This window comes from Drosophila ananassae, chromosome 3L (assembly GCF_017639315.1).
Source record: "Drosophila ananassae strain 14024-0371.13 chromosome 3L, ASM1763931v2, whole genome shotgun sequence".
In the NCBI taxonomy this organism is placed as follows: Eukaryota; Metazoa; Arthropoda; class Insecta; order Diptera; family Drosophilidae; genus Drosophila; species Drosophila ananassae.
Genome location: NC_057929.1, coordinates 2,737,697 through 2,764,851, shown reverse-complemented (window position 1 = coordinate 2,764,851; position 27,155 = coordinate 2,737,697). Strand labels below are relative to the sequence as shown.

The 27,155-nt window shown below is 43.2% G+C and overlaps 2 protein-coding genes across 6 annotated transcripts; one reads left to right on the top strand and one right to left on the bottom strand.

Moving 5' to 3' along the window:
- The first annotated feature begins 723 nt into the window (after window positions 1-723).
- On the top strand, window positions 724-10,616 carry LOC6495140 (cell death activator CIDE-3). 3 transcript variants are annotated; one of them, XM_014907685.3, is made up of 4 exons: window positions 1,013-1,052; window positions 3,867-4,244; window positions 9,264-9,473; window positions 9,544-10,616. In XM_014907685.3, exons 2-4 carry the CDS (start codon window positions 3,897-3,899, stop codon window positions 9,766-9,768), a joined length of 783 nt encoding a protein of 260 aa, XP_014763171.1. In that variant the 5' UTR covers window positions 1,013-1,052; window positions 3,867-3,896; the 3' UTR covers window positions 9,769-10,616. The 3 variants fall into 3 exon arrangements, with proteins under 3 accessions (XP_014763172.1, XP_014763171.1, XP_001958972.1); XM_001958936.4 differs by lacking the exon at window positions 1,013-1,052 and adding an exon at window positions 3,151-3,341; XM_014907686.3 differs by lacking the exon at window positions 3,867-4,244 and having other exon boundaries at window positions 724-1,052.
- Window positions 10,617-12,356: 1,740 nt separating this feature from the next.
- LOC6495495 (D-beta-hydroxybutyrate dehydrogenase, mitochondrial) lies at window positions 12,357-25,986 on the bottom strand. Of its 3 annotated transcripts, none has more exons than XM_014907849.3 (8): window positions 25,833-25,986; window positions 25,706-25,763; window positions 22,972-23,217; window positions 13,943-14,149; window positions 13,700-13,853; window positions 13,364-13,620; window positions 12,980-13,081; window positions 12,357-12,900 (listed from the first exon to the last, which is right to left on the bottom strand). In XM_014907849.3, exons 2-8 carry the CDS (start codon window positions 25,727-25,729, stop codon window positions 12,724-12,726), a joined length of 1,167 nt encoding a protein of 388 aa, XP_014763335.1. In that variant the 5' UTR covers window positions 25,730-25,763; window positions 25,833-25,986; the 3' UTR covers window positions 12,357-12,723. The 3 variants fall into 3 exon arrangements, with proteins under 3 accessions (XP_014763335.1, XP_001958971.1, XP_014763334.1); XM_001958935.4 differs by having other exon boundaries at window positions 25,825-25,981; XM_014907848.2 differs by lacking the exons at window positions 25,706-25,763; window positions 25,833-25,986 and adding an exon at window positions 23,272-23,301.
- Between the last annotated feature and the right edge of the window lie 1,169 nt (window positions 25,987-27,155).

Below are 27,155 nucleotides of genomic sequence, written 5' to 3'. Positions count from 1 at the left end.
GCTTGCCTTTTATTTTTTTTGTTTCTATACTCTATCAGAGGGTATTACAGATTAAATTATATATTTTGTATAATTTTCATCATCATAGTATATTTCTTTGTTCATCTTTTTCTTATCAGTTTAAAAGACTTCCTTCCAATTCATTTTTTATAATTTTTTGAAGAGTATCTCATCTCTTGCCATTCTTTTTATCCAAAAATTTTATTTTATTTTCATTCACATTTCCTTCCAAAATAAATGTCAAGGATGGGGCTTCCGAGAGGGAGCTGACGGGGGTACTGGCAGCAGGCAGCAAGCAGCAATAGCCGCAGGCTGTTGATTTAATCCCCTCATCCCCTGCACCGAAAAAATGTGTGAGTTCGACGTTGCACATAAACAAGCAGCTCGGTAATAGATGCCGCAGTGGGCATTACTAATGCGCCCCGTGGCACTTTTTCCCCACATTATACGGCAGCGAAAAGCAAGGATAATGTCAGGGCACATATATGCATAAGTGGGAGTGTGTGTGCGTGGGGGTGGGTAGGTAAGGATGGTAGGGCTGGATGCTTGAGGGATACGGGTTCATAATTGTGCAGTTAGAGCCACAGGCAGTCGCAAACTGCTGCTTAGATTGCCTCATTTGGGTGTTTGCTTTTGGCCACCAGGAAGTCATTATCCGACTAAGCCACCCACTATAGTTGACCCACTATAGCCACCCACTGTAGCCAGCCACTGGCCTTGCCCACTGCCTTGGAAGCAGCTGTCAGTAATGAAAATTTAACCAAGTTGGGCAAACACAAATATGAAATTATCCGTTTTGTTTATCACGATGCAGTTGCTAACGCTGCTGCGGGTCGTAGTCCTTGCGACGGAGGTTGCCAGTACATTGCAGGAGGTGCTTGCGAGTGACCAGCAGGACATTCCCCCCTACACCACAGCATGCATACAGAAATGCATCGGCAATAATTTCCCCACATTCGAGGATCTGAGGGCAGCGGAGTGTTCGCTCTTCATGCGCGATTTCGACTGCACCCTCTACTGCACGTTCAATGGAAAAGGATAAGGCTTGTTTTGTGAGTAAAAACACAAAAAATAAATACAGACAAATTAATTTCGTTTAAATATTTAACCATTAAACCAATTACACGCCAGTGCCTGTCAATAAAAATCCATTTGATGGGCACATTCCACAAAAAAGAAAGAAAGTAGAATCACAATAATTAAGTATGCCATTAAAAGTGAATGTAAATTGCTCGTTACATACCAGCAGGACCATAACAAGGACAAAACATCAGTATCCGTTTTCCTTTAGCATTTCACATTTATTTTAATTTAATTAAAATGTTTGTTCGCCAGTCCTTTATTTTTCGTCTGTATTGAAATTCCATTTTTGTATTTTTTTTTTGCCGCCATTTAATTTCATTTAGGAAGGAAAATGCCAGGACCAAAGTGGATGTGGCAGCGAGTGCAAATATTTGCCATTTACCCAGTTGCCAAAAACTGTTGGCCAAAAAAAAAACAAGTGCTACATGGAGACAGTGGCGGCTGAAGGACTATTAATCATTGCCACATGCTGCCAGCCTGACCTTTGCGATGACATGCGAGTAAATTAATCTAACTGGCCAGACTGCGAATGCGAATGTGAAGGTCGTGTATTGCAATTAAACATGCCAGCCGATGCCAGGCGATGATGAAGGGAATTTCTCAGCATCTACACCCGTTTATACCTAGCTGCCACCTTGCCACCTTGCCACCTCACCACCTTGGTGGCCAGACGCATAAATTTCAATTTGCCACACCGTCTGGCTGCTGATGGTGCTGCTGTTACTGCTGCTGCTCTTCTGGGTCTATGCATTTAAATTGATGACGATGGTGCTGCATATGCGAAAAGTTGTTCGCGCCACGCCCCAATGCGCAATTAGCGGACCATGGTCTATAAATTATTCAACCTCCCCGTGGGTACCCACACTAGTTCCCTACGGAAATTATTGCCCAGAAGGGCGGACGTCCAAAAACTACAACGGACGTCGGCTAAAATATGCATAGTATGTTGCCAAGGACATCGAGGACGACAATTGAATGCCAGCGATTGATGGGCCGCGATTGAAATGCAATGCGTCAAGCAGGATAACCAGATAGTCGAAGATGCGAGACCATTTGTCAACACGTGCCTGCCAGGACAATCACGCGTTCAACTCTGCCGTTTCCGGGGTGCATCGGCAATCAAATTAACTCCGGCGTACATGGCGTATGCGCGATATTGTTTGGCGCGGTAAGCCCGGCTCAGTTATAAATATCGGTGTGAATGGCTATTTATTGGCACTGGCTTCAGACCAACAACCAATATGGCAAATCTGGTAAAGTTTCATTAATTTTAAACATACCATTTCCACAAAAGAGTGCCCCTGCAAATGTCATCGCCTGTTTCGAAGTTCGAACTAATAAATCCTTTTTGGCTTTTGTCTTGCACCTTTGTTGGAAAACTTTTACCAATAAGACCACTACGGATGAATACCTATTTTAATTATGCAGACGAGCGAATTATAGTTTTTTTTCTTTTCGTTTTTTTGGGAAATGAATAGAGGAGATGGAAGGCAATCTCATTATGCCGCTGTGACATTTTTCAGAAGGCAGCCTCGCTCGCTGCCACAGGAGTTTGTTGGCCCAAATTGCAAACTTTATTTTATTGCATTTTTAAACTTTGCCCTTAGTTGCGAAAGTTCAGGCTAAAATATTTATATTTGCTGCCAAGCCCCGGTATATATGTAGAAATACACTATAAAGAGTACAGGGCATCGTCTGTGTGTGTTGTTTATCTTCAGTGTTTTTTGCGGTGCCGGCTAAGTAGAACTATTTGCAGCTGCTCTGGTAAACTTTTTAGCCACTTTAACGGGTCAAAGGGTTTCCGATCCCAGGTCCCAGGACTCTTTTGCATTATCCTTTGGCTCACGCCCCGCTAACAGTGTCTTAACAGAGCGCTCCCGCAACAAAAAAGCTCCGCGAAGGTTAGACTTTGCTGTGTGTCTTTGCTTCATGTCCTGTGTGTGTTTGCGCGCGCTGTGTGTTTGCTTTGGTAGCCGAGGCTGTCGGCAAATTCGAAAGCCGAGCTCTCGTCCACTTCGTCCTTCGTCCTGGCTGTTGTTTAAATACAGCACGCACAGCCGTCTGGCAATTTATTCCAAGTTCGGCCGGCTTTTGTGGCGCTTGCACTCCTCCGGAGCGGAGCGGTGCCTTTCGGGACAAAAAAGCGAAAAACGAAAAACAAGAATATTCATCAAAAATCGCGTAGTTCAATACTAGGGTCATAAAAATTCAGTGAATTGGAACTGTAAAATGTAAAGTACTCCTGAAACAGAGAAAAGGTATTTTTCCGAGTTTGTATTTGGTGGGAAAACCATGTGCCACACACACTTGCTCCAACAAAAGTTTGAAAAATCATCCAAAAACTGGAAAAGCTTCACTTTGTTTATGTTAATTTCCATCGCAGTTAACAAGTTCTTCCTTCAAAGATTTTACTTGGCTCGGGGGACTGGCCATTTCAGAGTTGGCTCATGGAGCTTCGCTCTTAAAGTCCCTCCACCGAGAAAATTCTTAAATGTCAATATTTATATTCATTTTTTTTGAGAATATCCTGCTTTTAAATTTTGTATTTTTCTATTATGCTTTGCAAACAAATTCAAAACAAAATAGTGAAAGCCATCGCGAAAAAGCCATGCTAGCTTGTTTGTTTTCATTTAATAAATTCGTTCTTTTGAATAACAATTTCAAAAACTGCACAATTTCCTTTTTAATTTTTGCCATAAATATACTGCTGCGCTGCGATACAAAATGGCTACAATCATAAAGGAAACTGAATGTCTTGATTATGGCCTAAATTCGTTTTCCAGACACGAAAACTTTTGGCAAAACCATAACAGATGACAGAGATGAATCCGGGAGAGGCGGACTCGGTGGAGGCTGGAGGCAAGTCTCTAGAATCAGAGGAGAAACCATCCGGAGAACCCGAAGCAGACTCCAAGAAAGTGGAGGACTCAGATCCTGGCACTCCAGCTGCCATCCCTCCGTCCAGACAGCGTACTTTAACACGCACCGCCGAACTGGATGCCGATGGCGACGACATGGATCTGCTGGATCCGGATGCGGACGATGCCGCTGACAGCATCACCCTGGAACTGGCACTGTCGCCGCACAGCAGCACTCCCACTCCACCGCCCACCATCGCCGAGGAGGACTTTGCCCAGTTGGATAACAGTAAGCCCTTCAAGGTGCGTAGATCCATGTCCAGAATTTAGTCCAGCAATTCGTTAAGTGATTACAACTGGGCTATTGTTACGCTGTTGTTATGGCCATACTCCTGGTGGGCCAAAGAAGAAAAAAGTTTAAATGTGAAAAAAAAACATGGTAAAGTTTGACGGCCAGCGTGAAAAGAGAGAAAGGTTTTCGGGCGGAGAGCAAATGGGCAGCCACTTCAAACCTTGGCCGTTGAGTGGCATCATCGACATTGGCGCTGCTGATGCTTCTGATGATGTTGTTGCTGCTGGTGCTGGTCCTTCTGCCTCTGAAGTGTTGCCTGGCGGTGCTTTATTCGCCCTTTAAGCATTCATCTAACTTTTCAATCCATTCCAAATAGCTGGCTAAAAAATATAAAAGGGGCAGGTTATAAAGGGGGAGAGGTTAGTTGAGAGGACTTAATAGAAGAGTATTATTGTGGATTGTATTTTGATAGATATGGTATATATTATTCTATTCAAAAGAATTTATTTCTCTCAAAAATATTAAAAATATTCAATCACAAAAAGGGAAGCAAAAGTCGGTTCAATTAACGCAATATGTAGTATGTTTTCTATCTAGTTTTCATTTCATATGCGGGTCTTATTTATTCTATAAATTATTGACAGACATATCCCATGAATGAATGCATATTTTTAGCTGACAAAAAATATAAATCCATTACCATCTTGGCACTTATTAAATTCTAATGAATAACTTGACCATAATTATCCTACCACGCTTTAAAGAACTGCTTCAAACGCCAAGTATTTCGGTATAATTACCGACTGAAAAACCACGGAAACTTCAAACCCAACCGAAGCACGTCGATTTTCCTGCCACGCTGCTCTTTTTTCCGGCTCTGTGAACACTATTTGACTATAAGGATGGGGAGTCCAAAGCCAATATAGTGGGTGGTCAACAATTGAAATTTAATTAAAATGTTCAAACTGTTTCAAGCTCGATGGAAAAGTAGCATCCGCATGCGGGCGCCAATGTGGCTCGTATATCATTGTGCAGCCACCCGAACCGCCACCTCCTGGCGCTTCCACCCACATCTAAGTCGTCGCGCCTGGGCACGGCAATTGGACGATAACGAGGCGTCTCTGGTTCCTAGTTCCCGGACTCTTCTTTTCCTCTCTTGTCCTGCGACGGCCGGGCACCCTAATCGATTTATGGTGTGCTAACGGCATTAAAGAGCCACCGCCAATAACAATATAAACTGGGCCGATAGATCAGCATCTGGATGGATCTGGTGAATAGATGATAAGCTCAACGAGTGCTATCAAGTGGCTGTAAATTTCAGGGGCGAGAGCAATTAATTGACAGCCCGATGTAGCCGAAATGCGGTGCCATTTGTCAGTGACAGCTTGAGGGGCATGGTGCTGGGACTGGGCTAGGGCCAGGGCCACGGCATGGGCTCACGTGTCGTATGAGTAATTCATGCGAATTTCAGCTAATTAATAAGCCCACAGCTTGTCAGTTTACTGACACGAAAGCTGTGTGCTTATCGAGTTTATCTGGGTAGAAGTCCTTGAGCCACAATTGCCATAAAGTGATAATCCTTCAACTGTTAATTTTCTCCCAGAAAAGGTCCAGTTCTTGTTAATCCCAACATCGTTTCGAATTCAAGAAAGTAAATTGCTTTCATAACTCGTTTTAATGGGTTTTCTGGCAACTTGAAATAAGTTTTCATATTTTATAAAGATTCCTTTGATGTCGCACAAGTCTCAATAAGAACATAGCAGTGCAACAGACAGTTTTTATTCGATTTATTTTATATAAGGATATGTTTTTCATGAGTAATTTGGCCTAAAGGATGTTCGGTGGGAAGCCAAAGTCACCAGAACACTTCTGGTGCTAGCAGGAAATTAAAGCCGAGGAGAGACAAATCTCATTGCGATGCGAATGAAATGGCCCGGAGTGTGGTGTCGTTGTGGAAAGGACACCTTCCCTCATCCTTTTTTGCTAACGCGTAAATGCGTTTTTCATGTCCACCTATGGGGTCCACCTTGTGTGGATTTCAGCAATGCAAATGGCTGAATAAAAATGAAAACAACAACAAAATAAACTTCCAGCCACCAGAAATGGAAGCCAGAGATGGAAGGTCGAGGTGGAAATTAAATTACCAACAGACATGCCGCATGGCTCGACAAACATTTCGGATGAAGAGGATGCCTTGTTGAGACATTGCGTATACGCCACGTTGCGCATTGAGGTAAACATACATACGGCGTACACAAAACATTATCCTTGTCCAGGCAAGCGTGCAACTTAACAACACGCTCCCTTACACCCCGCTGCCTTTCGTCATAAATAAGCTAATAAGTACGTGTAAGTGAGGATTGTGACGAAAGACATAAAAGCCTGGCGACTTTCAATGTCTGTATGATACTAATGATTGCCCCTCCCCGAGTTCGGAGTGTTTCCATGACATTTCGATGACAATCATGGGAAATTAGTGCCACCAATGAATGGCTGACGGTGGAATTTTAGGACACTGGATCCCAACAATGCCAGCCGCAGGCGCATCAAAACTGCCCTGGCTAGCTGGCACCGAAATTACTGTGGCCAGTCCTGAAATCGAATTTCTTCGAATGGGTTTCGGATAATTGCTTACATTGTCGGTAATTTGCATTTCCTGACCGACTCGCTCTAAGTGCTATTTGAAACAACAGAAATTCTCACAGCCCGACCAGCTCACAATCTCAAATTCCATATGACAAATTCATGCCTGTTCTGTGTTAAGTGAGTCCATTGTCCAGTGTCCTTGCCATGTTACTGGGATATTTGCCTTTTGTTTCAGAGATGTGTGTTTAGGGAGAAGAGTTTTCTACCTTTGTTGTTAGATTAAAATACAGACAACAAGGAGGAGTAGTTTGAGGGATCTCAGTTTATTATTTTTATTTTTCTTAAATTTTTATTTATTTTTCTACATTATGGTTCTATTTATCTAAGTCCTCTAGGGACTTATAGGGTTTTCTTTTGAAAACTCTCTTCTAATACAGTGAGAATTCCATTATAAATTCAAGTGTCAAAACTTTAAAAATTATTTATAATTTAAGCCATAAATTATAAGATTTAGCCCAATTTCTCTCAGTGTTTCTATGCAAAGTGGAGAATTTACAGGGGAAATATTGACACTGCAATGCCAAACAAAAATGTGAGGGCCAATGAAGCCTAACCGCACCGTTCGTAAATATTTGCCACCCGTCCAACCGACCACTCTTGTCTCCACTTCAGCGAGGCTCTGAGTGTCCTGTCTGTCCTGTTCTGCTCTTGGAACTGGGACTCGACCAAATTGGAACCACAAATCAGACCGAGACACTAAGTGCATCATGATGACGAAATGACGACGGGATGATGATGATGAAACCTATCAACAATGGCACTTGAGTTCGTTATGGAAACACTCGCACACAAAATGAAGGGTTCTCTGACCAAAAGTCAAAGTTCAACTCTGGAGAAAAGCACATTGCTCGTCTGGGCTGGCAGTTAAGAAAGCCAACTACAACCACGCCGGCTATAATGACTTTTCTGGCAGCAGAAGCCCACCGAAAAAGCAAAAAAAAATATGAACGTATGTAGGTAGAAAGCAAACAATGCCGCAGGACATTGGCATATGGCCCAGACTTCGGCCAGGCGGCAGGGGTGTGTCCTGATTGAATAGTTTCCTAGGCGCCGAATAAAGCCACAATTGATTCTACGGTTCAACTGTTGTGGTTGACCCTCAAAAAGCACAAAGCCATAGGGTAAATGTTTCTTTAACGGGCAACGCCCATCCAGAATTCCCATTAAATGCATGATAAATTTTCATTGTTGTTCTCCGACAGCAGCTGAGCTCCAGACTCCGGCCAGACGTGCCAGACGGAGATGGTGCTGGCCATTTGATGGATTCCCTAAGCGTCATATAATTGGTTTAGCAGACTCCAGAGACGGGGCGTCTCTAGATTGATGGATGGATGGGTTGGTTAGTCTGCCAAGTCATTGCACGTGATGATGATGACTAAGATACTAATTCAGAATCAGCCGACTCCGACTCCGACTCAGTCTCAGTCTCAGACCCAGACACAGATTAAATGCCCACAAACCGCTTGACAGTTGGCTGTCACCTGGAGACACCTGATAGATATGTTGGGAAAAGAGGTGACTGAGGAGGGCCTTGGCAATTTATCAAAGCAGGCAGTTAGCTTCACTTTTTTTTTAATTTGTTGGTTATGCCTTTATTGTGTTGCCTTTCTTGCCATCCATCTTGCTATCCATCGAGCCATACAATCTATCCATCCATTTTTCGGCCTTGTTCGGAATCGGCAGCATTATGCTTTAAATATTTTAGTAGCAATCTTTTAGGCCCAAGCGGCTGAAGGAGAAAAAAAAAACAGAAAATTGAGAGAAAAAAACAGAGAAAAAGGTTGAAGGTATATATAATCGGGGAATGCTCCTTGACCTCCCCAGCCGGCCATTGTTCGGGGACTTTATTGTTATGGCAAATGATAAATTGATTAGTTGTTGCCATTGCTGCTCCACCTTGTGGCATCCTCCGACAAGTTTCTCGCTCTAACAATTAACCTGCCATGTTTCCTTAGTTCTCAGTCCTGAGTCCTGAGTCCTTATCGTTGTCGCCGCGCTTCGTTAACTTCTTATTGTTTTTATTGGCAGGTGAGGGTGTGCCAAGGACTGCCTGGGGGTGTCCTTGCAAATTAAAGCAAACAAATGTTTCAGGCTTTTGTGTTTTTGTTTTTGATTTCCTTTTTTTTATGCTGTTTGTGTTCTGTATTTGTTTGTTGTTAAAGCTTAATGGACAAAGTGTGTGCGTGGGTGTTACAATTGACTCTGACAAGCATTTTGGCAAAGTAAATAATGGCCAAGAACACTCTAGGGCTTAAAGTTTAGGCCCCATTTTCCAGCAGTGTACTCCGTTTTATCCGTGAAAGCTATGCCAATATAGTGGCTTGCCAAAAACATTTTCTGATTTCAGCGTCAAATTCCTAGTAATCCCGCAGCCTCAATTTCAGATCAAGGACATCACACGGAATATTCGCAAGGCTGTGGTGGCCAACACGCTGTCGGAGCTGCGTATGAAGGTGTCAGCGAAATTTCAACGTGTTCAGCCGACGATACACCTGGATTGCGATGGCACCGAAATCGACGACGAGGAGTACTTCAGCACTCTGGAGCCAAATGCCGAACTGATTGCCGTCTTTCCCGGCGAGCAGTGGCGCGACGTGAGTTCCATCCGCGCCTATATCCTGGCTCTAACTCCATATCCTTTTGTATCCCCTCTGTATCCTCCAGCCGAGTGACTATAATGCCAATTTGCGTCGCACTTCTTTGGATGCTCAGAGATTGCGGAAGCTGGTGAGCAAACTGCAACCGAACTATATCAACGACGATGACCTGGACAAGCTGTCGAACATGGATCCGAACTCTCTGGTGGACATCACAGGACGCGAGCCAAAGGACAACGAATACTCGTCCAGGAGCGATGCTGCCCGCAGATCCACAGAGCTGTCCTGTTAAGGATTTTTTGTTTTGTCATTTTTCGGGAAATGATAGAAAGGATAGTTGCCTAGGGAGGGTCGCCTTTGACGGATGTATGTAAATAGGGAATTTGTACGAGTTTATATGCCGAGCAAGCCGACATCTAAGATGACGGGTATTTTTGGAAAAAGTTTTGATCAATTGAAGCGGACTTGAAGCGACCGATTTGGATTTGGATGGTTTTATCTCCCTATACGTATGTAGATCCAAAAGTTGTGTATTTTTCGAGCTCACATTGTCGTAAGTGGAGTAACTAAACACTCACCCTGAATGTCTATTATCAACCGCTAATTGTTCCTAGACCAATAGCTATATATACAACATGAAACTGAGGAGCCTCTAAGGCAGCAATCTATTAGAATCTTACCTACCTACCTATCCCAACCTCACTGAGTGGACGGACGATCAACGAACTTTAGATGCAAATAGTTATACGTATTCTCTCCATTTAGAAATATTTGGTCAGTTAGGGGGTTACTAGGGAGCAAAAAATAAAACAATTTATTGCAATTGAATCTCAATTAAATCAATTAACAATTGAATAAACCTTCACACCCGGCACACTATTTATTTTTGTTGTATTTGTAAGCTGCATCGAATTGGCACTATTTTTTGCACTTTTTTCAAAGGACTTTTGCCGTTAAGCGATTTTAATTCAATTCATATGTATTTACGTATTTACGTTGTGTCTACAGGAATCAATTGGAATTTGTAATTTGTAACTTAACAAACCAAATTAAAAAAAAAAAACAGAAGAACAAAATAAATAAATGGATAAATGTGTGAAAAGTACTTTTTATCGAAAACAATAAATTGCTATTTTATGTGTTGAGTTTTGTAAACTTTTCTAGAGGGTTTGGTGGTCTGGGGTTTCTAAACTATCCTCTCCAAGGATAACCACTAACAACTGAAACAAAGTTTTGCCAAAATATTCTCATATATTTGCCAGATGTCAGTAACCAATAAATTGCAATACAAATTGGATTTTTAAGAAAACATTTGCTGAAATCTTTTGAAAAGAACCATAAACCTAGGTAGGTTCTATTTTAATTATCCCAAACGCCTTGGCCTTCTTGGAAAGTAAACACTTTTCCTGATTAGCTCACCTGGCATTCTTAATTCCAATTTCCTTAATTTTTTTCGGGTTCTGCATTCTCAGTCCCACATAAAAGAAATCCTGAATAGAGTGAAGGATAAAAAAAAAAAAAGGAAATGTTAACGCCATGTGGAACATGGAAAAATGGCAAACTGAATGCCTCCGGGCAGTCCGAGTTTGTTTCCATGTTAAAGTTACGGACTCAAAACATGTTACGGAATTCCCTCCTGCCAGGCATTTAAGTTTAAATGCAAACCCAAATCCAAACCTATTCAAATGACGGATAATGGCAGCGAGCTTAGAACTCTCCACATTAAAATCCATCATATCGGAAGTTGTGGGTGAAGTCCTTCCATTCATATTTATACTCATTGGGCTTCTCTGGAATGGCATGCCACAAATTTTTAATACGGATAATTTTTGTTCTGATCACAATGGAAAAAAATAAGTTGACAAAAGCTGGGGAAGTGTTACACATGACTGGGTATCAGCACACTGAGAGAAAAAAGGGCATTCGACAAAATGCATTAGAGAGCTTAGAAATATGGCTGTGAAAAGCCAAGGCTTAGGATGTAGATTGAAGCAGAAACCCTCCTCCTTTTTTTATAATTTCTAAATAATTTGAATAAAATATATTTTCCCTTAGTGATGCTATATATATCCTGGAGAACAAATCCGGAAAATCTGACAGCTAAAAGGTAAAATGTCTGCCATATGCGGAAAGCATTGGTCAGAGTTGGTCGACCTTGCCTGGCAGATATATGGCAGATGTGTATTTTTAGCTAACCAACTTATTTCCTATTCGACTTTTTTTTCTTGTTGTTTTTCAGTTTGGCGTTATTTGTCCCTCAAAAAGTTCGAATGTGCCATTTACAAAAGGAGGGAAAGGGGGATGTGTAAAAAACATGGCCATGGCAGCCCGTTGCGGCTTAAGTTAACAACCATGGCAGATTTATGCGGCAGTTATGCACTTCTTGGCGGTGGCATTCTCTTACAACTTGGCTAACACCTTAACAGCTCATTGGAAGGGTGTACTGGGGGGGGTACTGGGGAATACGCGAAACACCTGAGCTGGGATCCAGGCGCGGAATGTCCTTGCCGTTGCGGAAATGTCATTGTTGTTTTGAATCAAAGGCATTAAAAATTTATTGAATTTATTTTTATGCACCAAGGAGCTCTCCTTAGCGACTGTGGCGACATCAGTGGTGTCACTTGTCTAGGATCCTGGCTCCTGGCATTGCACTTAAGCTTAGTGTTACCAGGCGGGGCTTGCTGTGTGTCTGAGAGTCCTTAGTCCTTGCTTATGCAAGCTGATGTCTGATGGATACTCATATATAGTTCCATAAATGTACTAAGCTCTGGCACTCTGCAATGTCAATCAAAAGCAATTAACAGGATTCAAACCGACAGAAATGGATGAAAGTGGAAAGTGTAAGAGGCAGAAAGGAATAAGGAATAAGGATGCGATTGCTATTGTTTCCATTTCATTTTATTCATCGTTATACAATTCGTTCTAGCAACTAAAGAAAATAATATTCAGACGCTTTATAGACGTCCTCGTAAAAAAACACACAAAAAAAATTATAATAATAATAATCATAGTAATAATAATGGAAATGAAAATGAAAAACAAAAAATTATTATCAAAATAATCGTGTGAAGGACGTAAATGCTCATCGACTGACGCTCCTGGCAACAGTTCTCCTTTATCAGTGTCCTTCATGCGCACCAAAGGAGCATGACGAGTGCGGGAATACCGGAGGAAAATCATAAATGAATAACAAATTTCCGAATAACAATATCAGGGCGTGGGCTGGCGGACAGGACATCATCTCATCTCAGTAGACGAACTTCTTTTGCTCGCCGTACAAGGACTCGTACAGGGAGGGGGCCAGGTGCTCGGCGAGGAAGATCTGCAGCTTCTCGGGAGCAGTAACGGGGGTGTAGCGGGCCATGGGGAAGGTCCTGGTCACGGCATCGATAAGGACGCGCAGTGTGGGCTGAATGTCCGCCGCCTGGAAAACAGGATTAAACTCTCGTTAGCCATTTAACGTTCTGCAGGACATCAGAACGTTGCCCACGTTATGCATTTACCTGGCGGGAGTACTTCTCCACCGACGTCATGGCCGCCTCATAGTAATCCTCGCCGTAGGTCTTCTTCTGCTCCGAGGAGAGTCCGTTCCACATTTGCTTGGCCTGCGGAGAGTGTATGCGGGGTATGAGAGAATGTTGGGAGCCAGGTTAATGAGTTCTCGGCCAACTATTTTAGCCGCCTTGCCCATGTTCCCTCTTATAGTTATCGTATCATAAAAATCTAAAAGCATGACTTGGCTTTTACAGAGAGAGAAAAGAGGAGGACTTGGTGGTTTGAAGTCCAAACCTCTTAAAGTCAAACTATTTTCGATTTTTCTCAGTGCCTGCCATTAACTTTCTGATATTCTTATCTAATCCCATAAAACTGTTCGCCAGTGGTCTCACCTGGTCACGCAGCTCCGTCTCGTTTAGCCAGCCGTTGCCGGGAGCGAACTCTCCGGCCGCCACTACGGACACGTCCACGCCCCGGGTGCGCATCTCCTGGCGGAGGCAGGCGGCGAAGCAGTCAACGGCCGCCTGGGTGGCACACTGGATGCCCCGCACGGGGGAGGGCACACGGTTCAGTCCGGAGGTGAGGAAGACAACACGGCCGTGGGCACGACGGACCAGGGGTAGGAAGATTTGTGTCAGGCGGGCGGCACCTTTGAAAATATTTACAAAATTTGTGTCACAGGGCTGCCGGAAACTTGTTGCCACACTCGCTTGTGGCGCCACACTCACCGAGCAGGTTGAGGTCCAAGCTTTTGCGCAGCACAGCGAATGGGATCCACTCCAGCTCGCCCAAAGCTATCCAGTGGGCGCAGTGTACTACCGACCAGAGTCCTTCGGCGCCATGGGGCAGGTGCTGGGACACGTAGCGGGCAGCTTCCAAAAGCTGCGGATAAAGGATAACGGATAAGGGTTGTGACATCGGATAAAAGTTGAAATCGCCGATGAAAGCTTTCCGGTTCCGTGTAGACTTACGGTTTTCTCCGATGTGACGTCCAAATGCAGCAGCTTCATGCGTCCCGAGGTCTCCTCCTTGAGAATCTTGGCCTCGTCCGACTCATCGATGGGTGTGTTGAAGCCGGCATAGACGGTGAAGCCCAGATCGTCCAGTTTCTTGGCCAAATACCAGGCCAGAGGAGCCTCACAGCCAGTGATCAGGACACCCTTGCCCGAGGCAGATACCTTCAAAGAGAGAAAGTCATTTTTAATGGGAGTTTCTTGTAACCTTCTGGATAAAACCCCCATTAAATCAAAGGTGCAAGTTTGTTCAACTCTTCTGTTAATTAATGTTCGATGATTGTGACGCCAATTAGTCGGCAATTGAACTGAAATAATGCCTGTGTTCGTATGTCAGAGTATCATGTTTTCTTAGCATACTCGAAGGCGCCGCAGCAGATGTTTAACCTTTGCCCCCCCGTCCGACTGTTTGTCCGCATGTCCGTCTGCCCCACCATCCAGGTCCAGATGTGACGTCTGTTGTGGGCTTTAAGGACTGCCACTTAAAAGTCGAGTCACAAACTGGACTTATTCCGCCCGCCAGTTGGCAACTTTGTCAACAGCGATTAAAGTTTTTTCTCCCTCGGATTCATTCCGCCTGCTCTCGATTTCAAAGCGAAAGTCCTGCCGACCGGCAAGGCAAGGCTGGCAAGTCCTCTTCGGATGTGTACCCAGCACCCTGTATATGTATGTATGTACATGTCACTGATATTTGTCTAAGTTCATCACGGTTTTCACAGACACCCATGATGATGGAAGCGAACTGAACTGAAGTGGGCGGCCAGGAAGACATGAGCTCACTAATACTTCCGCTTTAGACACGCGCCTTGGCCAATTCACTTACATTCTCTTCATTGTCCTGACATCAGGATGTTGGACAGACAAAAAAAAAATTATTCAAGAAGTAGATTGTTTTTTCTTAAAAATCTTTGAGATCTTATGTAGTACTTCACAACCTTCCAGCTCCAAATAAAATGTTTTAAAAAGAAGTTCTTTTTGTATTTGTGATAAGTACTTATACTTTTTCTCCAAGTGCATTTAGAGACTAGAGTCCCTTTTGAGCCAGCCTCCTTTTGCGGCTAGGATAGTGCCATAATTCATCATCCCATTAACCAATATAGTTCGTCCTGGCTCAAGAGCCCAGTCTATAGTGTGCGTCAATCGAGTTTGGAAAAATATAAGTTGGGAGGGAGGTTGAAGGATCTGGAAAAGGACCTGGAGGAGGTGGGTGGTGGCTACTCATTGTTCGGGCTATTAAACCGTTATAAAGTGCTCGTAAAATTGTTGAAAAAAAAAAGAAACCACCGAAAGAATCGGGCCAAGACGGGTGTATTATTATTGGCTGTGCTGTTGACACCCATTAAGACTGGCCGGCATTTTATTGTGGCCATAAGTGTTTGGCTTATCGAAATCTGTTGGCTGTTGTTTGGCGTTAATAAAAACACAAAACCCCTGCCCTGCCCTACCCTGGCATGGCATTCCTGCCCTTAGAAAACCACCCAACGCCACAAAAACCACCATGGATTTCTGGCTTGTCTCCTAACTTTTCCTTCGACAAGTTATGCTCCTTGAGTTTTTACGCGAATCTACTTTAGATATAGTGCTATGGCATAGTAGTAGTACTATAGTACTACCCACAAAGTTTCGGTCAACTTTTGTGCTAAAAATGCAGCACGCAGCATTCTGAGTCCTTAGCATCCTCCCGGCACCCCAATTTATTGCGGTTCAGCATAAATTGCTTTAAACTTTTCCACCAACTAACAACGAAAAAAGCAAACTGAGAATTAAGACACACAGGGCAGAAAAAGGAGCCAGTGTCTTAACGGAATTGAGCAATTAAGGATGCTGCAAAAACCAAGCCACAAAATGTTTAGAGTCAATTAAAGTTCTTCGAGGGGAAGGAGACACAATAAGGACTTCCAGTGGCTTTCCGAGAAGAAATCGGAGCGAGTGAAATACTTGGTAGTTGGCTAGTTGGAACTAAAAGCTAAAAGCCAGGCTTAATATGAGGTTCATTCTTCTTTAAAAGCATCCTTTTTTCATCCATTTTTCCTGGCTAATATGTCGCTCCAAAAGGCAATTCTTGCCGAAAACAAGGTTTGGATAGTGCCATGGCTACGTGCTTGGTTTGACACGACCGCCTGCCACTTGCCACTTGCCACCTGCCAGCAGTCACCTGCTACCTGCTGCCTGCTGCCTGGTAGGTGCTAGCTGCCACTTTTGCTCCCAAACCTCTCGACGTGGTCATGTCGGCCTGTGGTTTTTTTGTAAAGCCGTTTCCCGAAATAGAAACCAAGTTGCATGCACCCCAAAAATAGCGCACGGTAGCGCGGCAAGTTTCGGGTAAATGACGGTGGATGCATGTCAGACATTCCATTTAACGGAACCGGGGGGTGGAGTCGGGGTTGGGGATCGGATGTGCCTGCCGCGCATTGGAAGCGAGAAAGTCAATACGCGGGCATCCGACCCCGGTCATCCATCCCCCTTTTCAGAGGCGATTTTAAATGCATCCTTTATTGCATTTTAATTGCAGGCAACTGGAAGTGCAAAGATTTATTCGCTTTCCGTGGCAGTGGCAGGGGCAGCAACAGCAGGTGTTATCTGCGGTTGCAAGTGCTCCGAGCCCCTCCAGCAAAAAACGAAGCATTTTACGCGGACTTTTAGCCACAATTGATAAATGAGTTAAGAGCACGCGATCCGCTGGATGCCTTCTGCCTTCTGCCTGCACCTGGTTGCTTCGGGCTCATTAACTCGCTAAAGGCTTTGCATACCACGGGGCGTATGCGCAATATTTATATAATGCATTATGCTGGCATTAGTCGAAGGAGGGGAGGGCAGGGGAAAAGCGGAAGTTAATGTGTAAACTGCATCAACTTAGCATGGACGCCGAAGATAGTGAGCTCCTCTTCCCATTCTCTATTCCGTATTCCCTATTCCCCATTCCTCATCAAAAATAATAATAACCGAGAGTGTTGAAAGTGTAAGGGAAACCCCATTATAGTCCTTCCCCCCTGCAGGACACCCCCCTTTTGTGTGGGCGAGCTGAAAGTTACGAGTGTAAAATGTAACAACAATAGGTGGAAGTCCTGTGCCTTCCTTTATTTGTGTGAATAAATTTATGACTGTCCAGTCAAGGATCCCAAGGACCTTTGCGTATGGAAAATATTTGTGCGGAAGTTAATCCAGCTGAAATATATCAATAATCCGAAATCTATTGGGATTCGGAATTTAAGGAACTTTTCCAGCCATTGCCAAACAGGAAGTAAGAGCATAAACTTATTTTATATTCCTATATTCCTATATCCAAGTAAATTAAGTTTAAGAAACAGACTTAATTCGATGTGATTGAACCCGTTCGTTGCTGGTTTATCTCGTATCTGTCGTATCTGTCCCTCCCGAAAAAGTTTGCCTTTATTATCTTATTTTTTGTCCTTATACTCCTTATAGTATATCCTTACAGACACATAAAGCTCTCAAGAAAACGGGATACGCTTGACCGCTCGAGAGGCCCCGAAATAAATCTACATAAGCGAAATGGTGCAATTTCTGAGGAGGGAGGAGTCAGAGTTTAAGTGAAAAATGGCAAACAAACCGCATACAAATTGTCCTCGCTGTGTCACCAGCTCACCAGCTCCCCAGGACCTCGTGCTTCTCTTCTTTTCTCGGGTGCTCCTTTTGTGAACAAGGCGACGAAATGTGGCCAAAACGACACAACAAAAAAATACAAATAAAAATAAAACAAGAAAACCAAAAATATAAAAAAAAGAGAAACCAAGAAATGCGAAACAAAGAGAGGCACGCACACGCATGCACGCATATTAAATCAGTTGCTAAAAATAGACACCGAATAAAATGTGGCAAGAAGAGGTCTCCACGCTAAGAGAGTGGGCGGGGAGGGGTAGTTCCCACAAAAATATAAATTAACTAAAAAATTTGTGAGTGGGTGGTGGCTGGCTGTAGTAGCGATGGCAGCAAAATATAAATGACAGCCAAGACAAACGGAATGAAGGGTGGCGAGCGCCAAAAGTCATTGAACGTATTAAGCTGTAATAAATTAATTAACCGGAAAGTTAAAAACCATTTCTGTGTTTTGCTTTCCAACAAAAATATACACACACACATACACATACATAGAGAAGGATTCACGCACGTATCCTGGTATCCTGGTGGCGTGTGGCGGGCAGGTCCTTTGCCAACTTCACGCCATCCGCAGACGACAACGTCCGCATTAAAGGCTTTTCGCATTGCGCATACCACGCGTTGTACCAAACGGAGACCTAGGCCAATTTGCAGCTTGTTTTTTTTTGTTGTTTTCTTTATCCGTATGGGTATTGGCCTGTGTGTGTGTGCGTGTGTGTGTGCGTGTGGCAGACAACACGCAAAGCTTTGACTTTGTGCCAAGCCAGCCATTATGGCAGCTCAGCCTGTTAGCCAACATCTCCGTGCGGGTGTTTAAACGAAGGATTACGACCCCATGTCCTACCTATTCCCCCAGCCATCCTAGCCCAGCCATCATAGCCCCCCCTGCCAACTACCTACGGCTATATTTCCGGATGGAAATTTATCTGTATTTAAATTGCCATTGTATCCGGTCGAAAAATGATGCCCCTGGCAATGCTGGTTAATTAAAATATAGTGTAACCTGCCAGAACATATTTAGTTTAAGATAAAGGCTTTTGAAAATGAAAGGTCCTTAAACGATTTTAACTCTTTGCACTGCAGGGATTATTTATGTTTATTTTTAACAAGGATGGCTGGGTATTTTGTCTATAAAATAATATAAAAAAAGAATAACAGGATAATAATTATTTTTTATAATTGAATAAAGTATTTTAATCATTTTCTTAGCTAAAGTTTGCTTTAATAAAAAGGATAATCAAATTAAAAGTCCTTTAAACCCTTTTTCAAAATGAATATTCCCCAAAAACATCTGCACAAAGAAATAGAATAAAATGTCAAACTGGTTACGAATTATTTGCTTGCTTAGGCGCCGTCTTTTGCCATCAGCTTGCCACATTTTGTGGCATTTAGCTTTTTGTGACCCCTGACCTTCGGCTTTCGATGCATGATGTGCGATGCACGATGGATGCCCGGCTGGCTCGTCTGCAATTGGTTTTTAATTTAACTAAAATGCGCAGTACCACCAGCCAGGACCAGTGTGGCATGGGTGGTATGATGGTGGTCCTGGTGGAGGATGTGGTGGGTAGGGTGGAGTTTTGAAGGCGATTTAATGGCGTGCAATTCTAAGAAACGCAATGCGCGCTACTCGGGACCTGAGACCAGAGTCCTCCAGCTCTCCAGTGCTCCTGTGTCCCATGTCCGATGTCCTTCATTGCCAGCCATTGTCAGGCCGGGCACGCCATTGCCATTTCTGAATGTCCTCAGTGTATTTGTGCGGCAGTGTATGTGTGTGAATCAACAGGCCACGCGCGAGACCATAAAACCGAAACAGAAACAGAAACAGAAACAGAGGAGTATCTACGTATCTGCTAGATACAAAAGAGCGAAAGGACACTCGCGAACAAAAGGCGAGTAAGGGGGACAGGGAGAGAGTGAAAGCAGCACAGCAAATGGTTAAAAACAAGCGAACGAAGCTTCGCACATAATGAGTTTTTATGGGCTCTGTGTGTGTATGCGTGTGTGGGCTTGGATAGGAGGGGTAGGGGAGGTAAAAGGAGGCAGGAGGGGTCAGGAGTGTGGCTTTTATATAGCCTTCGGTGGCTCTGAGAATTGTGCCCATGGACCTGACTTTCATGGTTAGCTCCACAGCTTCATATCCTGCTCCATCTCCATTTCCATCGCCATCTCCTAATTGCAAATGCATTCGCCTCCTTTTTTTTTCCAGTGTGTATTTGGGTGTGTGCACAACACACAAATCAGCGTAAAATTTGTCTATAGACAAAGTTTTATGGAGCTGTTACTGCGACAAAGTGTGCACCGAAGGAAGCTGTCGCTTCAGAGTGAAGAAAAAACACACAAAAAATGAGCTAAGTAGATGCTTTACTGGGTAATAAACACAGGAAGGATCCAGGACATTGTTTCAGATGCAACCAAACTATACTAAACTGTTCACAGATGTTTATTTCTAAATACATCAGAAGAAATTTATTTAAGTATACTTTTGTTATTTTATTTTAGAAATATTTTGTGTTTGATTCTGACATATATTTTGAATTTTTTATTTCAAGATATTCATAAAGAAAATAAATGGGAAAATATATATTTTATCTTGAGAAAAGAAATAAATTTTATAATAAATATAAATTATTTCGGTTTTTACATTCAAAACAAATATTTACCAAACTTTTCTCATTATGTCACGTCTGGTCTATTGACCTTAATGTTAAAATCACTTGGGAATTATGGTTATGGGAGAGATAATAAATAGATTGGAAGTTATTTGTATAATTTACCGTATTTTTAACCCCATTCCTAGCCTATAATTTCTCCAAGTGCACTATCACCTTGGATACATTTCCGGATATTCTTCGCAAGTGGCAGGATCATGACTCTAAGGTAACCGAAAACCGAGTGGATCAACTGCGGCTTCCAGCCGGCTCAGTTGGCCAAGATGGCCAGGAAGGCGGGTGGCCGGTGGCAGGTGTCCAGAACTCCTGCTGGCGGAAAAGTTCAAGTGCGCGAGACCTTAAAACCCCGGCAACCAAGATCCGCACATTCAATTACTTTTAAAAGTGATGCGACCGCGGCAGCATGGGGGGATGGGCATGGGGATGTGTGTGTGGGCGGTGTAAGGAGGTGGTGCGTTGCAGTGGGCGTTGCTGATGTTGAGCAACTGCTCATTAGCGTGGCTCACACGAAGCTATTAATTCAATTATTTACACTGTTTCTGGCAGCTGACAACAAAAAGCCCCGCACCCATCTACGTGTCTTATTCCGGGAAAATTGTTGCTGTTGCTGTTGCTTTCTGTTTTTGCCCCAAAGGGGAGCAGGGAAATGGTTGTGTGGCAGATGGTTGCTCCAGGGGCTTGGTCTAGTATCGACTTAATTATGCATATTACGATGAGTGTAATTTGCGTCCGCACTCCGCAATCGAGTGCGGATAACCGAAACTCGAAATAGTCTGCAGACTTGCAACAGTTGCAATTTAGGTGAAAATAATAATGAGGGATTTGTGGCAGCTTCTGGGCGAGATGGGGGAAGGGTAGGTGTGTATGGGGGCGGAGGCGGTATCGTTGAGCATTTCATTAGCTGCGCATTTACATTTCATTGCACCCAATTTGAGCAGCCGAGTCGCGTCAACAGTTGCCCCTCGTCCGCGACTCCTCCGCGACTGTGACTCCGGAGTCCGGACTGTGGCCGGAGTGTGCGTGCGTGTAATTTAATTCGACAGTCGTGCCATAAAAATGAAATGCACAACGTGCTGTGCAAGGATAAACAGTTCAGCTAGCTAGGACATGCCTCTAATATATATACACATATGTGTACGGTATACATATTATACATATATATTCGCAAATAACGGTACATGTTTGTAAATGTGAAATGACAACAGAAATCGGGTTAATAGTTGGGGCCTGTCCTAGGCCGAAAAGCTAATCAAAAGCAAGGACATTACATGTTTTGTTTCCCTTTTCTTGTCCCGAAAGGAGTGTGGCAACGTTGACGCCCTCAACTCGTCGTCTGTTGCCGTCTCCAAAAATAGACTCCATAGAATTCTGCGTATTTCGGGTAGCTTCTGCCCAAGGACAAGGACATTGCTGATGAAACGGAATATATGCATAAATGTTTCTTGGTTTTTGTGCTTCAGTAATTTATTAGCCAAGATGTTTATCAATCAATTTCTTATTAATAATTTTGCGACTTGAAAGCTTAAAACTTTTTTTCCTCCTCACAACTTTTAAACGAGTTCTGTCACCTATCTCCTCTCCTTTTCGAAGCATCCTGGCCAGTGGCTACTGGCCACCTCCTGTTGCTGCCCCTGCATCTGCTGCTGTTGCTGTTAATTATCCTGCCGTCGTGCTTATTACCTTAATGTCGGGTTGACCAAGCCGACTGCAATTGGCCACACAATGCCGACCCCCGGCTACGGATCCAGGACGCTGTCTACGTGCCCGAGAGCCAGCAATTCCGGACTCCATAGTCCGTTGTCCGCCGGCAGGACTCTTCTGCAGTAATTGCCAGGCAACAAATGGCCAATGTGATTCCTGCCAGCTCTCGACAGCCGAGTAAAGCTAATTAAAGTGCACGCAAATTTGAATTATCTGCTGACTTGGTCGGCGCCACACTCATAAATGTGCATTGGAGCAAATGGCGCGAAAACCGACTACTCTGCAGCAGCTCATTACGTATACGCAGTGTGGTACTCAATTCACATGGGTAGATGATTTTCCTTTTAGGTAATTTAATATCTCAGCTCTGAGTAATCAGACTGGATGACAATTTCTTGTCCAGGGTCTCAAGTGAATCAGTGTCAAGCATATTTCTTCTCTGCAAATTGATATTCATTACGAAACCCTTTTTGTTTGGGCAAAGTTTAGCATGGTCTGTTCCTAGACTTTTTCCCTGCTTATTTATTTGTTTTCATTTTCATTTTCTCGACTGGCAGTAAGCCCTAAAATATCAAGCCAAATCCACAGTCAAGGGTTTCCCCCAACGCCCTCCCCCTCCGACATGCTGTCTTGTGTCTCTTTCTGTTGAGTTAACCATGGCACCCCCCCAAACCCCTTCGGGCTTCTTTTGGCTAAGTTGCTGCTGCCCTCGTGGCTTGTGACTATTTTTAGTGGCACTGATTTGTTTTGCCCTCTCGTATCGGAGAGGGAGATACTCCGGCGTTGTCGTCACTTGTGGTTTTGGCTTGGCACTCGAAGCGAGCCAAAACGGAAAAAGGAATCCCAAAGTTATGGCCGCCCCGTGGCTCTGAAACCGAAACCATATGGCTTTGGCTTCGGCTTCGGTTTAGGCCGTGGCCAGACCGATCCTTTTTGCGGTTGCCCTAGGATTAGACCGTCTGGATGGATGGATGGAAGGGTGTCGTTGCTGGGACTTACCTTGACAAAGTGATAGAACAGGACGGCTCCCACGGTGGACAGGGCGAACCAAACGAAGACGGCGAACGTCGAGATGCTGGAGATGTTGAGGGCGTGGAGCAGATGCGAGGAGACGATGGCCGCTGCCTGGCAGAAGAGGAACGGCATGAAGAGACGCTCGAATATATCCCAGGGAATTTCCGCCGATTTCTGTGGCAATGCCGATATGGATCCTCGACGCAGTGAGGCGCGTCGCGAGGCACTGCGCTAATGGAAGGGAAAAAGAAGATAAAAAGATACAATTGATGGATAGATACATACAGACACACATCCCATATTTAATTATTCATTTTGTTTCAGCCAAATTAACATTTCATTTGTTCGCTGGCTTTTATAAATAGCCACCAGACAGCGAGTATCTGCGTTGTTATTTTATCAATTCTGCGAGATGTTTGTTTGGCAAATATTTAAACAATTGCCAACGGCTTGCTGTTTGTGTTTCGATTCGATCAATAAACAATGCGAATATGCAAATTATTGCATAAACTTATTATTTTTATTTAGATGCCGAGCGAGAGGCATTTCCAGAAGTATATTTTTATATAATTTTTTGGCAAAAGGCTAGAGCATATTTAATATTTTTGGTCTCTTAATTGAAAGTCCCCTGCTGGCGGCTTGAATGTGTTCTCTGAAGTGAATCAATTTGAAGATGCCATGCAATGGGTAATTTAATTTTTGGATTCCCCCAAACAACAGGTGCACAGAATGCCTTTGAGTCGAATGCATTTAATTATAGACCAGTTTCATTTTAGAATTTTTGGAAATTTACAAAAGATTTACAGAAATCAGTGCATCGAGAATGGAATTTCAAGAGAGATATGTGTGCCATAAGTGAGATGAAATGGCTTTTGAAAAGGCAATGCATTCCATTGATTGAGTTGAGGTTTCCGTTTGATTTTGGTTATCGTTCTGGTGAATTCTTCCTTTTGATTCGATTGTTATTTTGGCAGCAATACATCATCACCATTTCATTAAACCTAACCAAGTGCAACTACAAGCACTTACATCAGATGTTCCGGCCCCCAAACCGAACCGACCCACTCATACCCCCACATTGACATTGACATATAGCAATTACACATGACGTCTACAATGGTGTTCTGGGGCCAAAAGAGAGAGAAAAACGTATCACGAAATGGATATGGAAATGTGGGTGGAAATGGGTGAAATAGAATGGGAAGTCCTCCACCCTCCCAGTAGGAAGAACTACCTACACACTCCACATCCTTTTGGCCATTGGCCATAAATCAACGACAGTGCGAAATAATCAAATGGTGGCATCTGCATAAATACAGAAGCCAATTGATTTATTCGGCCCCAAAATAAACCAATTCCATTTTGGCTTCTTGGGACTGTCGATTGTAAAACTGGCCGAATCTGGCTATTTATATGCCACCTAGCCTAGTGCTAGTGCCTCCGTTAAATATCAAAAGGAAATCAACTATGTCATTATGCCTGTTGGGTATTGCTTTCGTCATCGAACGCCGGCGACCTTGCCACCAATTTTTTTGTGTGTGTGATTTAGTTTTAGCCGAGGGATATGTGGGCCTTGGGCTGTGTGACTTTTGTGACTAATGCCGCAATCTGTAACCAAAAATTTACACACATCGGAAAAAAGCGACAAAAAGTGGCGGCCGGCCCACTCAAATGCGACAATTTCGAGCCGAATTTCGATCTATGGGATATAATTCGAATAAACACATATGCCAGCATAGATACAAAACACATACTTATATTATGTATCTATGTTTGTAAATACATATGTTTATTTATGTGAATATGTTTGACGATTTATGTACTTAATGGGAACGCTCAGCTGCCAAGAAATCAGCATCGGCATCTAACATAAAGCGAATTCTTTTTTGTGGATTGTTCGTTTTGGTTTGTGGGTTTGTCGGTTTGTCTCCAAGCTTATATTTTCATTTTATTATTAATAAAGATATGGATATGTATTTTTAGATAATGTGGAGGAATCAAATGGAATGGAAGCTTCTGGCAATGCAAAAATCATTTCAAAATCTGAATTTTTCATTTCACAAAATCCACTTAAATAGCTATGGAATTTCTGTCCAAAATAGTTGCCTTATGTAAGTTCTTATTTGAATATTAATGCAGTTTTAGAAGACTTCGTCTTTTAAGGCATTTATGAGATGGCTTTTACCGAGCACTTAAATATCCGTTTTTCGGCATTTTAATTTTTTTTGCTCAGGGGTAAGATTTTAATGCAATTCTTAGTTGGCCTGTACGTACGTTGACCCAGTTGGATCATAGCCATTAAGTGAATTTTTTTAATTAATTTGGCGGCGTTTTGAACACCGCATGACTTCCTGGCTCTTTTCAGCCATATCTCTCTCTGTGTACTCTATGTCCCCTCTCCTTCTCCTTCTGTTTCCGTTTCCGTTTTCTTCCGGTTAACAGACAAAGCCTTTTCCGTGCGGCGGCCAAAAAGGGCGTGGGGTCTGGAATTTGTGTATTGGCATTTCTGGGTTAAACTAACTGGGCTAAGTGTGGCCACGAACCAGGCAACCGAACCGTACAAAACCCAAGGAGCGACAATAAATTTGGCTTTGCCATTGCCTCCGGGTTGGGTAAACACAAACAAGACAGCCAGGACAACCAGGACAACCAGGACAACCAGGACACTGGAACTCTGGGACACAGATGGCTTTTTATCCGGAGGCCAAGTTTCACTTACCATATTGTTATCGAAGACCTGCATGTCGGATGCGGCTGAAGCTACCCCCAGTAAGTATCTGCCAAAGGATAAGAGGATGCTGGAGGATATTCTATTTGGAAGGATACCCCACAACTCACACACTCACACACTGTCACTAGAGAAAGAGTTCTAGAGATCGAGACCTATCGGCGGAATATTCCAAAATTTTTGGTTTGTAGTGATTTTCGGTGCGCCTGGGCGCTTTGAAACACGACGTAGCACTGGGGCCACTGAAAGCGGTACGAGATCGCCTGCAGCATCCGAAAAAAAATATTTTCTCTCGCTGCTTAAGTCGACGGCGGCGTCGCTGTCAGCGTTAGCGTCAACGCCAGCGCCGGCGTCTCAGTTGTATTTCAAAATGCTGCAGTGGAATTGTCGTTTTGATTTTTTAAAAATATATCTGTGAAATATGTGCAGACATGCGTGTGCAAACTCTCAGATATAGGCGCGCCGAGATACATATTCCGCTATTCAGATAAAAAAATATATTTAAATTTGTGTATTTTGGTTTTGGGCTGCTGCCCCACTGACGCCGCAATTGATGATTATTTTTCCACAGACACAGATACAGACCGAGATACTTGACTCTACAGATACATTTGTTCGGTTTGCGGCTCACCCATTTACATTTGAATATTGCTTTAAAAAGTCCCCCTCTTTTAAATAAACATAAATATTAATGGGTAACACCAACCAAAGGTCCTGATCCGGGTTTAGTCATGGCTTTTGGAGTCTCTTTTTATTTTTCCCAGCTGTCGAAAGAGTCCGATGTAACGTCACTTCCTGGTTGTTTACGTTTCGTTATTGTTAATTTGCAAATTGCATTTTTATTCTTTATTAAAACGCCCTCCTGGTGAAATCAACAAATTTGTTCGCTTTTGCATTTTATATGTTTTCATTTTAACTGTTTGCTGGCCAGGAAATTGGAAAATTGCATAAATAAACCATTTCGTTAAAAGGTCGATGGCAAAGGGGATGTTGGCCAGAAAAAAAATAAAATAATTCAACATTTTGCACGAGGGAGTTCGGAAATAAAATCCACTAAATGCTCATTCGCATTGCCGCCAACAGGACAGTCTATAAAAAGCAATAAACCAGAAGTTTTTCATACATCATAGGTTTTTTTTAAATTAAAAAGAAGGGGCTGGTCTCTACAGAGTATATATCTGAGTATTAACATGTTGGGAAGATGAAGATACAAGTAAAAAGGAGTTTGTCGGATGGGACCTAGAACTCGACTGAATTACTACCAAGACGGAGCCCGCCTTTTATATCTTTTTTATAGGATTTACTAATTCTCATAAGTCAAATCTTTAGGATGCCTAGGATTGCCACATAAACCAGGGCTTCTAAAAGGTGTAATACGACATATCCCTAAAATTCACTACCGACATACTATAGGCGTGTTAGACTTTTTTTGATAGACTTT